At 36.8% G+C, this 15,427-nt stretch overlaps 1 protein-coding gene across 1 annotated transcript in view; it reads right to left on the reverse strand.

The window, feature by feature from the left end:
• LOC131523205 (cytochrome P450 26B1) overlaps nucleotides 1-1,270 on the reverse strand; it is a 7,153-nt gene extending 5,883 nt beyond the window's left edge. The window contains 2 exon segments of the mRNA XM_058749346.1: nucleotides 1-290; nucleotides 1,013-1,270. The exon segment at nucleotides 1-290 is cut by the window's left edge and continues 59 nt beyond it. Coding sequence (XP_058605329.1) covers nucleotides 1-145 — 145 coding nt within the window. The 5' untranslated portion in view covers nucleotides 146-290; nucleotides 1,013-1,270.
• Between the last annotated feature and the right edge of the window lie 14,157 nt (nucleotides 1,271-15,427).

The following is a 15,427-nucleotide window of genomic DNA, read 5'->3' on the forward strand; positions in this document are numbered from 1 at the left end:
GTGGGAGTTTACACGTCCGATCCCGGGTGATGCTCCACCTGAACTCCCACAGCAGCCGCGAAACCACAAGCAACAGCAGAGCCGGTAAGACAGCACCGGCAGCCGCCAGCAACGCGGACACGAGGCAGATATCGTGCCCGAACATCTCCAGCGATGTGCAAAGCCAAAAAAGAAAGCAAAGAATCCACTTGCGCCTGTGCGTGTTGTTCCAGTGATACGTTCTTTATGATGGAGCGCCTCCAAAAGTTGTGTAACTCGCAAGAAGACCCCTTTACGCGCTCATTGGATATCTAGGAATGGAATAAGAATAGGACATTACACGGGACGGGTCTAACATGGGCTTTATGAAGAGAGAAGATCTATCGTGCTGTCAGTCTCTCCAGCTTCCCAGAGAAGGACAAGAAGCTGACAACTATTCCAAACAGTTTTACAAGTTGCATGCGCTGGCATGTCTTTCATCTGAGTTTATCCACCTTTTCTTGGGGTGCAACCCCTGGAACACAGCCCTCTCACCCACTCCGACTGTAAATCAGGCTCGAACCGAACTTGAGATTACGAGAACTTTGGAAACGAGCACACATTTGTGCTTAACACAGAAGATCTCTCTGCTTATAAACAATTCCGAGTAAGTAAAACTCATAACTTCTTAACAACATCATAGAATATTTAACATCAGACTAGCCTACATTAATTCTTCAGTTCAGGACTGTCAACCCAATTTTGATTCTTATCTGAAGAACAAAGTGAAACATTAAGAGATTTAAATCTCCGAAGTATATGCATAAAATGACTCTTTATAAGATGGTTCTTATACCTTAAAACCAGTATAAAAATAAGTATAAATAAGATAGGCTACTTTATTTTTAAGGGTGTAAACAAAATTCTGTCTCTCAGATCTGCTGCTAAAACATGCAATCAATCGGTAATCTGAAATAATAACATCATCTTAATAACAGAGCTAATGATGACCTTACAAGTGAATCAGAGACAGACAATGACTGTGTGTACTCACCTCAGGAAGAGTGTAAAATCATAGCGAAGATATCCAGTGAAACTTCGAGAATCTCTTAGGTGAACTATGTGTCTTCTGTGCATCTCGCGCGCTCGAGCTTTATAGGTATTGGCACATGTTATGATCCACCTTCACCAGTGACGTGTGAGCATTTTTTTTTTCTCTAATAGTTGAAGAGGTCGTGGATAGATCACAGGAGATGAGAAACGTTTGAGATCGTAGGTTTCACAGAGGAAATCAGAAAGAGAGAGATATTTTAGGGGTTTTACTTATTTCCTCATTGGAATTCCATTCGATCCACTTGTCATTATTTTCATGCATGGCAGTTTAGGCAAGCATTCTAGTTTATAATGTCTACATCTAAAATGTTTTATGTAAAAAAAAAAAAAAAATGTTATTTTTTTTAATTATGTCAGATTGAATTCTTTTCAGACAATCAAAAATAACATGATTACACGTGTTTACAGAAAAGTTGCATGCGAGACACCTGTTTGGTGTTAAACCTTTTAGACTAAATAAATTAAATTTTTTCTTTACTTAGTCAGACGACATTGATTTTAAAGCGTCTGTGGATTATTGAGGTACTTCCAGAGGACCAACTTTTATAAAAAATAAAAATAAAAAAAAGTTTCTCAACGCAAGCGTTTAACTTTCGTCTATGCGCAACATTTTTTATTTGATTTTGTCGCTCCGAGAACATTTAACTTATTTTAAAACTAATAATTTTGTAGTATATTTGTGATGTTTAAATCTATAACAAATGCGTTAAATAGTGTAGGCTAATTTATTTTATGTACTGTCCGATACAGACAACGATCGAGCAGCAGTTGCTAATTGTTCATTTCTGTTCTAGAGTGTGTATTTATGGCAGTGTGACTTTTAATCTAATTTTTAAAGATAATTCGCATCCTGAATTATAGTCAGACTGCGCTAAATACACAGTCTACAGGTTCACATTTTTTGGCCCAACTATCAGGATGCGGCTCAATTTTCATTGAGATTCTTACAAATAATGTCTATTATTATTATTATTAGAATTTTAAAATTATGCCAGCATTCATTCATCTCTGGCTGCAAACATCAAAGTTTGTTGTCCTAAGAACACAGTCACTACCCAGCTTGTATATTGATCAAAAAAAAAAAAAAAAAGTTTGCATTTCAGTAGGCTAAAAAAAAATACAAAACTTATAAACACACACACACGGTCTGGCATTTGTGGTTTATGGGGACTCTCCATAGGCGTAATGGTTTTTATACTGTACAAACTGATATATACTTATATATATATATATATATATTTTATATAACTGTATAGAATCCATGTGGAATAATACTATCACATACAAACAGAAGAAAGTTGTGTAATTGTAAATGATCTGTCTAATTTCCCTCTGGTCAGAGAGGCAGAGCTGCTTTTGTTATTTCCAAGCTGCATTTCTAAAACAGGTCAGAAGATGAAGTTGGCTTGCATTTGTCTTTCTTTAATAATTTCAGGTCAGAGTGAGAAAGGGCAGGAGGTAGAGAGGCACAGAAGACAACCATCCCTGTCTGGGGTGGTTGAACAAATCCCATTATTAATTTTAACAACAGAGACTCAGAATACCAACTAAAGCTCAAAGTCAGGTTAAAGACAGGCAGGGACTTGCCACATAGTCACACACTCATGACCAGGTCTCCTCTCACACATATCTGCCATGCACACCAACAAACAAAAACATTCAGAGGCACTATATAATAAAACACACAAGGATCAGTGATTCGTGAGTAATTAGTTTTCCCTTAATGCATAGACTTTAAAACCAGAGATTGAAACATCTGTACTTTTTACTATTTTCAAAATATCCAGATATATTTCTATTCATGTTCAGATAAGCACAGAAATAATGAAATAATTCACCATTCTTATTCCAGATGTGCCAAATACAAGATTAATCATTTGGCAAAGGCCAGAGGAACCCTGTGCCATTTTATAGTAATTGTACTTCTTCTGTACTCAGTTCTAATACATACTTTGATCTTATTTCTATGTTTTGTTTGTCATAATTCTATGGATATTTTTCCATACATATCAATCTTACAAAATTGCTAACGCATATGTAAATATTTTTTATGTAAATACTTTTCTGAGCACATTCCCATCACTTTTTAGATGCCAAAGGATGACATCATCAAACAAGTCACCAAAACCACATCACAACTCTAGATAAATTAGAATGGAATTTTACCTGTGTGAAATGTATCACAATTAACATGAAACCTGAAACTGTTGAAGTTGACTAAGGCAATAATATCGTTTTGTTGATTTTTCCCCTTGCTAAAACACACACACAAAGAGTGTTTCCCTAAATGACAGAGCTGATCTTTGATATCAAAATTGTCTTTGATCAACTTTGTGTAATGACACACATTTGGAGGATCATTTTACAGTGGCTGTTTAGGTGATGTGCTGAAAATGTCCCTTTTTTTGTTCAGACTTGCTCTTAATGACAGATATAACTTACTATCTGCTTTTCAGACATTTACACACACACACACACACACCTACCTTTCTAAAATCTTATATTGAGTCATCCCACTGACATCTATTGTGCAAAGATAAAATCTCAAATTCTGTGACTATACTTTTACAAGTGACGATTTCTAGTTTTTAAGTATAATTTTTTAACCTGGAAGATGGTAAAACAGACAAAAAATGGCATAAACGTACATTAAAGTATCAAAATATCAGCGTATCGCTAACAACTACTCAAAATACCCTAGCAACCACATAGTAATGCACGAAGTATTACTATGAGAACCTCAGCAACCTCGTAGCAACAGCCTTGCGACAGCTCACAACCCCAGTGATCATGATGGAGATTTTTTCATGAAAATGTAACTTTAGTGAAACCTTAAAGTTGGCATGAAATGAAAATTCCCTTATCTGTTTTCTAAAAACATGTTATAGGTTGTATTGTGAATGATTAATCTGTGCATAAATAGTAATTCATAATTCTTAATCAAAATGTCATAATTCTCATTTACCGGACTCCAATCATCGATTCCATCTGTTTCGTACAATCAACTGCAAACTCGCATTCACTCAAAACCAAGTCTCTGCCCTACCTTTTTTTTCTGTTTAAAAAATCAGTTTGACTCAGATGTATGTCACAATACGGAAGAAAATATCTTTTGCTACTTCCGTTTCATTGCGACTTCAAACCTGCAACAATTTTGGATTTTTAGAAGTGAACACAGACTAATTTAATGTCTACACAAATCATTTTCTCTTTAGTTAAACCTTCGGTTTAGCTAGTTTCTAGTGATATATTTCAGAAATTTTGATCCAAGTATAGCTAGGTCAAAAACCCACAACAAAGCACATATGGAATTCAAGCTAAACTGCAAACGTACTACTTCACTGATGTGGAATCTTAGGGGAAAACCATATAGTGTTTCTGTGGAATCTAGAAGCGCACACACAAATTCTCACCAACACAGAGATACGCAGAAGGAGACACACACAACTGCGTTTTAAGTGGTCACCTTATCCCTGGCTCTCTAATGCTGCTCAATCATCAGCTCCCGGCCGCAGCTTCTGGACTCAGTGGAGGGGTCAGGGGGAGAGAAAGTGTCTCGGCCGATGATCAGAGGTACAGCCTCATCTGTCAACGGTACAAAAAACCCTTCCTGTTGGACACAGAGACACCCCTCAGTGTGAACAGGCTCCATCAGATGCTACAATAAAGGTGCATGATAGCTAAACAGAATGCAGTGAGAGAATTATTATGACTATTAATGAAAGATAAAAAACACTTAAAGAGAAATGGGAAGGCAGTATTTCTTCACTTGCAGATATCTTTCAACACTAGTCCCTAACCACCCTTGTGTCTCTTTCTCACACACACAGAGAGACACAGATGCATGCTTGTCTCCTGTATGTCCTGCTTTGATTCTTAAGGGTTTTTCCCTCCTCTCAGATGCTGTCTGTCATCACTGTGTGTGTTTGAAAGAAAGAAAGGGTGGTGTACCAAGAGGACTTGGTTGAATATGCTGGGTCCAAAGTCTATATAATAAGCATAATAATTTAAGTGAGAAGTTGAGCTGAAAAAAAAATAATAACATGAATTCGAAATGTCTTATAATTCAATTTGTCCCTCATTTGCTTTAATGACAGAAGCATTCAAACTCTTAAGTTTGCATAAAAGCGGATAATCATGTTCTCCAGTTTGATTTGAGATGATCCAAAATGCATCTGACTGTCTGTACAGAGAGTAACATAATCAGTGACACAAATATACATATTTTATTAGTGACCTAGAAACAGAGCAGGATCTGAAACATTATTATTTATTAAATGTCATGATGTTTCTTTGTTTTAAAATGTTCAAAATCCTAAACCTTTTTCAGGTTTTGAACCCCAGACTTTTTAATCTGACTGTATGCGTACATGTGAACTGAGGGAAGCGCATTAGCCCCTGGGGCCACGATGGAGGTTTTTAGATGTGTAACAACTTCTGACCACCCGACTGACTTCCTTATCTGTCAGAGGGGTGTGACGCTGAGCGGGTATCAGGTTCTGTTCTGGGTGTCGCCCCGTGACCTCACACGCTGACCCCTGAGGCCTACACTTCCTCCCGCCGCTATAGTGACACGGCAATAACAATACCGTGATTCATGTTTTTTTCTAGAATACTGGATAGTCGAAAGTTTAATTATTCAAAAACTAGATAGTAAACTAAACCTGGGTGAGCAGGTCTTATATCACCCTGAAATAGTTCCTTTTGCGACAATAACCAGCTGACTGTACATAATTTTGCTTATTAGGCTAATTATCAAAGATAAATGGACATGACTTATGGCTGAAAATAGAAATAATTTATTACATAATTTATTACATGAACAAGACAATAGACAACTAGCATAGTTATACAGGACATTGGTTGCCTGGGACATCGATTAATTATACAGTTTATATTCATTTTTTAAAAAAAATATAAAAATGGTATGTAAATTTAATCTATTCCTGTGAAGGTAAAACTAAATTGTCAGGAGCCATTATTCCAGTCTTCAGTGTATCATGACAAATCATTCTAATATGCTGATTTGGTGCTCAAGAAACATTTGAATACAGTTGTGCTGCTTAGTATTTTTTTGTGGAATTGTGTGTGTGTGTGTGTGTGTATATATATATATATATATATATATATATCAGCATCTGCATCCATTATAAAGGAATTTCTGGAGATTTTAACATCAGGAAGACACTTCTCTTTTCCCGAGGTCATAATGACATGGTCACTGTGCTCCAGGATAGGATCTCCCTCTCTTCTCACACTCTACAATGGCAATTTGAAGAGGCGCCCTGTTTACACTCTTAGACACCAACAATCTATATGTGTGTGTGTGTGTGAGCGAGAGGGAAAGATCCATTAGCCATGTGGAGCTCACCTCAGGCAGTGATTAAGAGGTCAAATGCACCTCAGTACAAAAAGGATAGACAGACAGAGGGATAGAAGAGAGGAAAGAGGAAGACAAAGACTTTAAAAGGCCCTCAAATGTTTTTTTAAAGCTTGCTTTCAAAAGGTGTTTCAGTCAAAAAACCTGAATCCATTAAAGCTATCTGTTGTCCTTCTACTCACCTGCTCGTGCTGTGTCTTCAGGCCTAAGGGGTCAAAAAGGCTGTTAGAATAAACAACACAGTTTTAGGCTGTGCGTGTGTGTGTGTGTCTGCTAGATTGGCAGTTCTCAGCTGCGTTTGCTTCAGGACTGGATTCAGTGTGGTGTATTCATGGTTATTGATGATGAAGGAATTTGATAAGACCTATAGCATGTGTTAAGCTTTTGCCTAGTTGAATGAATTAGTGCCATAGTCAAATATGATGGACAGGCTCTCATGTCAGCAACAAAAGATATGGAAAGCAGCCCTCAGTTATAAGGTTACTTTCATCTTAATATTTGCTACTTTTTTTTTCTTTTTCAGAAAAGACTTATGACCACTTTGAAGCACCACTGTGTCAGTATATATCTGTGTATACTTGATTTATTCTCCCAAGCAGATCGCATATCATAGCTTGACTTGAAAATGGGAAATACACACACACACATTTATAATATATAAGAGGAAATACATTGTCGGAATGTCTAATGTTCCAGCTGTCTGAACATTCACCCTTAGCTACAGTAGGAGGTACCCAAGAATATATCACACAAGCCTCTGCACAGACACACACTGTCTGGAATGTGTTTCTGACGGGTGTGAATTTGATGTCTGTCCAACCCCTCGACACTCCAGCCTACTTTACCTATGCACCTCACTTTCTGCCATTCTGTCTGTCTTTGGACAGATAGGTTTACTGAAAGTTAAATCCAAACATGCAGCACATGTTGGCCCAAAGCTGGTACTGAAATAATGAAATTGTAAAAGCACAGAAATGTCAAACAAGTTCTTCCATTATTGATTGTTCATATTAAGGACGTAAAAATAATAGATAATAACAATATAGAAAATGAGATTAAAATTAATGTGTGTATGGATTTATAATGCAAGTATACACATATATTATATATTCAGTAAGTAATTAAGCAATATCATATGTACTTTATATAAATTTTATGTCTGGAATATGTATATCTGTAGATCAGTTTTCTAGAGAAACTCGTGGAAAGTTATTGTCTCGAAAGCAGGTAGAGGTTAAAGAGGACATTAGAGAGGCAGGTTATTTTGACCCAGACTTTTTAATGTTCTTCCTCCGACCAGAGGAAGTTGTCTAGATGGCCAAAACGCCAATCACTCAACATCCCGCCTCCCCACTGACAGGAGTTTCCTGTGGTGAATGACAGACCTGGACTGCAATAAAGAACTCAATTCAGTTAAACCCTCCAAATCATTTTAAAGTATCTACTTAAAATGTAGAATAAGTTAAGAAGTGTAAATTCCTCTGGTATTTCTTCAACAAGGTAATTTGTTTTAATTGCATGTCTGAAAAAAAAGAGCTTTAACACAACTAATTATACAGGATCTCTTAATGTTTTGACAGAAGCTCTCTATTGAATTGAACACACCTGAGATATCCTTTTTTTTAAACATGACATCAGACAATATAACAGATTTACCTTATGAATCACCCAACAGGCAAGTTTAGTCGAACTCGTTAATGTTTACAGAATGACTGCGAATGACTTTCAATTCATGGGAAAAAATTTAGCCATTTTAAAGTGCCCTCATCGACCAGAGAGAAAACGCAGTATCGGATTTGTAAAAGTCAGGAAGAAACCTATAGAAAGGTACACACACACACACACACACAAAACCCCCACTGTGGTTACCTTTAAGCCCTCTCCATGACCATCAATATGAAAGAGAAAAGGAAGGAAGTTTTTAAAGGAAAAGCAGTGGGAGGGGGGACCGCAGCTCATTTTAAACCTCAGTCCTGGGCTGGCCTGACTTAATGAATATGTCGTTGTACTCTAATGGATTGAGTTAAAGGGGTCTGTGTGGTTTTACCCCCTTTCTCTGTCACCTCTCCAACTGATCCCATTCATTCTAGCCTAGTGTAATCTAATCAGAGCTAACTGGATTTATCTGCTGTCCTTTCACATTCAAACTCACATTACACACATGTGGCCCCCTGTTACAGAGACAGATGAATGAGCTTCTTCGGTCAATCGAAGGCAGATCAGCATCTTGGATCTGAGGATGAAGGGCTGTTCCACATGGAGCTAATCCATCAGCCACATTCGGATGTTCTCTGTAAAATCCTTAACCATGCTTTGACTGATCCATTATATTCATGTTTGTGGCATAGAGAATGAACACAGCAGGGAAAGAGGCACTTAGTTTCATTGATTCATGGACTGATCAACCTTGGGTTCCAATTAGAACCAACTGGTGTATTGCATTCTGATGTCACAGGAGAGTGTTTTTAAAGTTCCACAAAAAACTTATGCTATATACTTCTTAGCAGTTCTTTACAAAAATACAGAAACTGAATGAAGCATTAAGTTCTAAAGAACCCTATGGCAATGTTTGTAAAATAAATAAATGAAAGATCAAATTTAAAAATACACATTACTGTTCAGAAGTTTAGGGTCAGTAAGATTTTTTATGTTTGAAAGAAGTCTCTTATGCTCACCAAGGCTGCATTTATTTGATCAAAAACAGTAACACTGTGAAATATTATTACAGTTTTCTGTTTTATTATATTTTAAAAAGTAATTTATTCCTGTGGTGGCAAGGTTGAATTTTCAGTATCATTACTCCAGTCTTCAGTGTCACATGATCCTTCAGAATTCATTCTAATATGCTGATTTGCTGCTCAAGAAACATTTCTTATTATTATCAATGTTGAACAAAAGAAGTTCAAAAGAAAAGAAGTTAAATCTTACTGACCCCAAAGTTTTCCATGGTAGTGTATATTACATTTTATATATTAAATCAATAGAAATATATAAGATAATTGTAAACTAAAATCCACACATTGCACTGACACTTGCTCTTCTCCAAACTCTTAGCTATTTTTTTTTTTTTTTAGTAAACTGCCAGCTACGGTTTAGACTACATCTGCGATATCTATTCTAACGGCTGACCTAAGTTTCACTGTGCTGAGTGAATGTTATTCTGAAAGGAAGACTTCACTCCCTGTCTGTCAATGCATGAGATTCCCAGTACTCTCCTTAGCTACCAAACCTTTAGCAGTGCAGACAGGTCAAGCTCCCAAAAAACCCTGCTGACTCAGTCGCCCTATTCACACAGAAGCTCAAAAGCTATTTAAAAACCGACAAAACAATTACTGCAAGAAATACATTTAAAAGAGAAACGCTCAATGGGGGGTCACACACACACACACGAACCCATTCAACACATTCCTCTCACTCTCACACTTACTTTCTTTTTGGTTAAAGGATTAATTTGCTGCACGATGAAAATTCTGCCTTTATTTACTCACCCTCACAATGTTTCAAACCTGTATGACTTTATTTATTCTGTAAAACAACAAGAGGAACATATTAATGACACAGTGAAATCCTTCAAACAACAAAAAGGATTCAAAAGCACAATAAAAACGCCAGTCTTCTGAAGCTGAATGCGATAACTTTCTATGACAAACATCGCCACTTATAATCTTTCCTTCAACTGCATTGTTTACTGTTGTGAATGGAAAATGTAATCAAAACTCAAGAAACAGATCAATCTGAATGAATCATTCAGACTGGATTTGTGAACTGGATAAACCAATGTTTTGAAAATATCTGACAAAAAAATAACGATTCATTCACAAATCAGACATCACTTTTCTCATGAATTTTAAAGGTATAGTCACTTTATTTTGATAGTTTACTTTAGAGATTCTACTAACTATAACTAACTTTGTAACTGCATGTCGACTACATGTCAACTAATTCTCATTCATTTGCAACTACATGTCTACTAACTCTCAGTAGGGTAGGTTTAGGGTTAGTAGAATAAGTTGACATATACTTGCAAAGTTTCTCATAGCAAGTATGTTGTATGTTGTGGACCCATCAAAATAAAGTGTTAGAAGATATTAAGCAGTTGACATGTAGTTGCTTACTGTTAGTAGAATGTCTAAAGTGGACTATCGAAATAAAGTGTTACCATTTTCAATAGTCAATAGTGTAGCGATATATTGAGAAGTCAATCTCAAACCAATCAGCTTTCTAAATGAGCCGACTTTGTGTGACCAATTTAAACCTTTAGCAAAATCTGTGTGGGGAACACTTTCACCATTACACAAAATTCCATATTGTGTGGATTCCTATGGAAATGATTGGATTTCACACACAAAAATTTGCAGAATAACATGGCCAGATTTAATGAGTGCATCAGTTTCAGTGAATAACAACTGTTCTTATTCTATTTGTGTCACAAAGCGATTTGGTAACACTTTAGAATAGGGAAGACTTATTCACTATTAACTACAACTTTTCCCTCAATAAATTCCTAATTTGCTGCTTATTAATAGTTAGTAAGGTAGTTGTTAAATTTAGGTATTGGGTAGGATTAGGGATGTAGAATAAGGTCATGTAGAATAAGGCATTCATTTAATTACTACTAATAAATGGCTAATATTCTAGTAATATGCATGCTAATAAGCAATTGGATAAGAGACCTTAAAATAAAGTGTTACCAGCTATTTTGTGACTTCATAAGACTTGGAATATAGATCATGCGTCATATGGACCAATTTTATGATACCTTTATGTTTTGTTTTGTTTTTTTGTCTATCATCTTAGAGCTTGACAAACCCATTCACTTTCATTATATTTCAAAGACTGGCCGTATTCTTCCACAAAATCACCTTTTGTGTTCAATGTAAGATCTAAGACTTATGGGTTTGGAATGACATTAGTGTGAGTAAATGATTTTGGTTGAACTATTCCTTTGAAGAAGAAAGAATAATAGGCTATAATTTGAGGATAGAGAGAGTGAGGGCATGTAGGAGTTCAGAGAGCATTACACAGCTTCTTTTCCCTGGTTAAATGACATACAGTCTGAGAGTGTGGCAGGCCGGCTTTTATTCTCTGTGTCAGTGTCACTCAGTATGATTTATGGCAGTTATTCAGACTCAGGGAACTCCCAGACTGAGAAATATGACTACTTCTGGCTAATTACTTTAGCATTGATGTACCAAGCGCCTGGTGCATTGACAGAGCAAAGTATGGGAAGGAGGGGGGTCTCTCAATACACCATCAATCCTCATAGTCAAGCTGTCAATCACACTCCGTTGGGGGGCAGATGGAGGGCGGGCTTTTTTCAGCTGGGGGTCGACTGGAGGGCCCAGTCCCAGAACGCCCTGATTCAAAATGATTGACACCTTAGAGGAGGGTTGGTGACCTTGTGTGTCTGTATGTGTGTTTTAGGTCTCAATATGGTACGATATACACCTGTCGATCTTGCAAGCGAACAATGACCAGCAGGAACATCTTTCTGTTGCTTTTCGGCTCTCACACACATGCACACAACTGCAGGCGATCGAAAGTGCTCTCTACTCCACCCATCCACAGCCATCAATGATTAAGTGTAAATGAACACGCTGTGTTTCAATGTGTGTACGCGCACCTGTGAGAGTATCACTAGCATTGCCAAAGGTGTCAAGCCCTATAGACGTGTATAGTGCCCTATTCAACTGCAGGCCACTCAGGTGAGAAACTATACCTATCACCTGTGCTGCTTCATAGCAAACAAGACCTGATGTGTATCTCCTCTCGCCTAAAAACCACAGTTCTCACGAACTGTCCGAGAGAGGCCCACTATCAGTTAGACAGGTGTGCCGGGGTGTGCCAGCATTTAATGCCCTGCTGTCTCGATGCTTAAGCCTCCGGCTCAGACTATACAGTCTTCATCAGGCGTTACTAGGGTTAAGGTCACAGCAATACGTGTGTTTGTTTATAGAAGCTGTATGCTATGATTACACTCACCATGCTAGTTATAAACGAGCATAACAGAGGGAAAACTAGAGCATTGTGTGTAATATACTGAGTCATACAGGCTTATTGGTAGCAATGTTTTTTGAAGAGAAGCTGAGCAATGTTTTGATGGATATTAACCCTGTAAAGCGTACTGTATCCTATTTGATACACACATTTCTAAAGCCTCTAAACTGTCCACATGATCAAAACTTAGAAACAGTAGCTTAGCTTGACTATGTAAAAATACTACATCTCTGTGCATATAATCATATTTATTTAATGGCTGATATATGCACTTATCAGTAAAATCTTAAACCTAAGAATGTTAATGTCAGACTTGAGAGTTGGAAAGGGTTTATAGAAGTTGTGTGTACCATAAAACAGTACCTTTAGCTCATTCTGGTGTCAAATGTGTCTTATCAGTGAGATAAAACTCCTGTTGGTCCTGGAGCAGCAGGGGGTTCATTATACTCCCAGATAAACTGCTATATGCTCATTAGGCTAAACAAACTGAAGAGAATTTAACCCTCCTGACTTAATCTGTGATGAGTGTGAAAGTATGTGTTTGTCTGTTAGAAACGGATTAGAAATTGAGCTTGTGTAAAGAGAGACATTTGACAGAATTTAAGTGACACCGCTTCTGTTAGCTGTAAGACTAATGGAGTAAGAAGGGAGGGAGAGAGAGAAAGAAAGAGGAACCTGAGCTGGAGAGTAAAGGCCTGGGCATGCGTTTCCCAAAAGCATTGTAAGCCTAAGGGATAGTTCACCTAAAAATGAAAATTCTGTCATTAATTACTCACTCTCGTGTCGTTTCAAACCCGTAAGACCTTCGTTCATCTTCGGAACACATATTAAGATATTTTTGATGCATTCCGAGAGCTCACTGACACCTCCCATGACAGCAAAGATCCTTACACGATCAAGGCTCAGAAACGTAGCAAGAAGATCGTTAAAATAATCCATTTGACATCAGTGGTTCAACCGTAATTTTACGAAGCTACGAGAATACTATTTGTGTGCAAAGAAAACAAAAATAACGACTTTAGTCAACAATTCGTTTCCTCCACGTCACCCTATAGCACCATTTTGGAGAGTATATTATATAGGCCAATATAGGTTTTTCGAAAAAAAAAAAAAATTCATATATGGAATCTATATTCAACCTAAAAGATCTGGGCCCGTATTCTTAAAGATTCTAAGAATCCTCTCAGAGAGCTCCTAACTTAGCTTAAAAATTTCTAACTAGGAGTCTTAGCTTAAAAGTGATTCAGGACCAATCTGAGAGCAACTCTGAGCGAGGAAAAGACAAAAACTTTTACCTTAGTGAGGAGGCGGGGCTGACCCCGTTGCTTGCGATGACACAGTCTTTTGAAGACTGTGATTGGTTGGTTGTCCAAGAAGGAAATAAAAGAGCGCTTTTAAGAGTAGGGTCTATTATAAGCCTTCACTTTGAAATTACAGGTGTAATTTTTCCTGTTTTATCATACTCTCTCTCTCTCTCTCTCACACACACACACACACACACACACACATACATTATAAATTTACATTATAAATTTCATTTAAACTATACACCTTATTTTTTATTTACCATGATACTTAACGTATTTTATAGGAAATGAACAGCGACACAATGAGGTTCTGAAAGTGCTGTAACAGACCCAAATCATCACTGCTGCATAGTTGCATTTTTCCATTTGCCAAATATGTTAATGTAGTTAATGTAGTGATTATGTCCATTTCTGGCGCTATGGCATTTCTGTGCGGTGTCGGAGATGTTAGCATGTCTTTAATAAGATCGGTCACAAACTTGATCCCTGCACAATCTAATGTGTAGCGTCTTATTAACTCACTGTCATGCATTGTGTGCAACACATTTCTTCTCTTCATGTTTCGTCCATTTTCTCCACTGCTAAAGAAACTCTTAAGCCTCTTAACAGTCCTCATCTGTACTCCTAACAATTGTGGACCTTAAGACCTCTTTTAAGGGTTAAGATGCTTTTTGAATTACGTTTTTCTTTAATAGGATCTTTTCTTTAATTTTAAGGGGAAACACCCACATTTCTAAGAATTTTCTTAGAATTTTGTTACTAGGAGCAACTCTTAGCGCTAAGATTTTTCATGAATACGGGCCCTGATGTTGTAAAAACAGCTAATTAGATTAAAAAAAACATACAGTATCTACACTGCTGTTCAGAAGTAGCAAGGACACAATAAATTGATCAAAGGTGACAGTAAAGACATTTATGTTATGAAAGATTTCTATTTAAAATAGCTCTTTATTAATCAAAGAATCCTGAAAAAATGTATCATGCTTTGCACAAAAATAAGCAGCACAACAGTTTTCAGTATTAATAATAATTAGAAATGTTTCTTGAGCACCAAATCATTATATTAGAATGATTTCTGAAGGATCATGTGACACTGAAGACTGGAGTAATGGCTGCTAAAAATTCAAAAACTGTTATATTAAACTGTAATTATATTTCATAGTTTTACTGTTTTTACTGTATCGTTGGTTAAATAACTGCTGCCTTGGTGAGAATAAGAGACTTCTTTCAAAAACAACTTCTGAATAGTAGTGTATACGTGTTGCCAATAATAGATTCTATGTTTCACCAATTTAATGTTATGGACACGTGACCAAAAATCATTTAGGTTGTTAAGTTTTTTTTTGTTTGTTTGTTTTTTTGCAGCCCATTATAGTTTTTTAAAGGAAAAAAAGGTCTATAGAATTAACCTAATTGATCTAATGTTCAATACGCCATCATTTTCAATACAGTGAAAATTTGTGCTTTGCTGCATCTAAAAACCATTTCCCCCCTGATTTCCTTCCATTTCTGTCAATCTCCAACATACACATAAACTGGAAAACAATCATTAAATGTGTTACATCAGCAGAATAACCTCATCAATCTTTCCTTATCATTTATTTCTCTGTCCTCACCCCAATAACCCTTGCCCCTTGACCCCGGTTCCTAGGCGTCTCTCTCTTAACAACAG

The sequence above is a fragment of the Onychostoma macrolepis genome, chromosome 17 (assembly GCF_012432095.1).
Source record: "Onychostoma macrolepis isolate SWU-2019 chromosome 17, ASM1243209v1, whole genome shotgun sequence".
In the NCBI taxonomy this organism is placed as follows: Eukaryota; Metazoa; Chordata; class Actinopteri; order Cypriniformes; family Cyprinidae; genus Onychostoma; species Onychostoma macrolepis.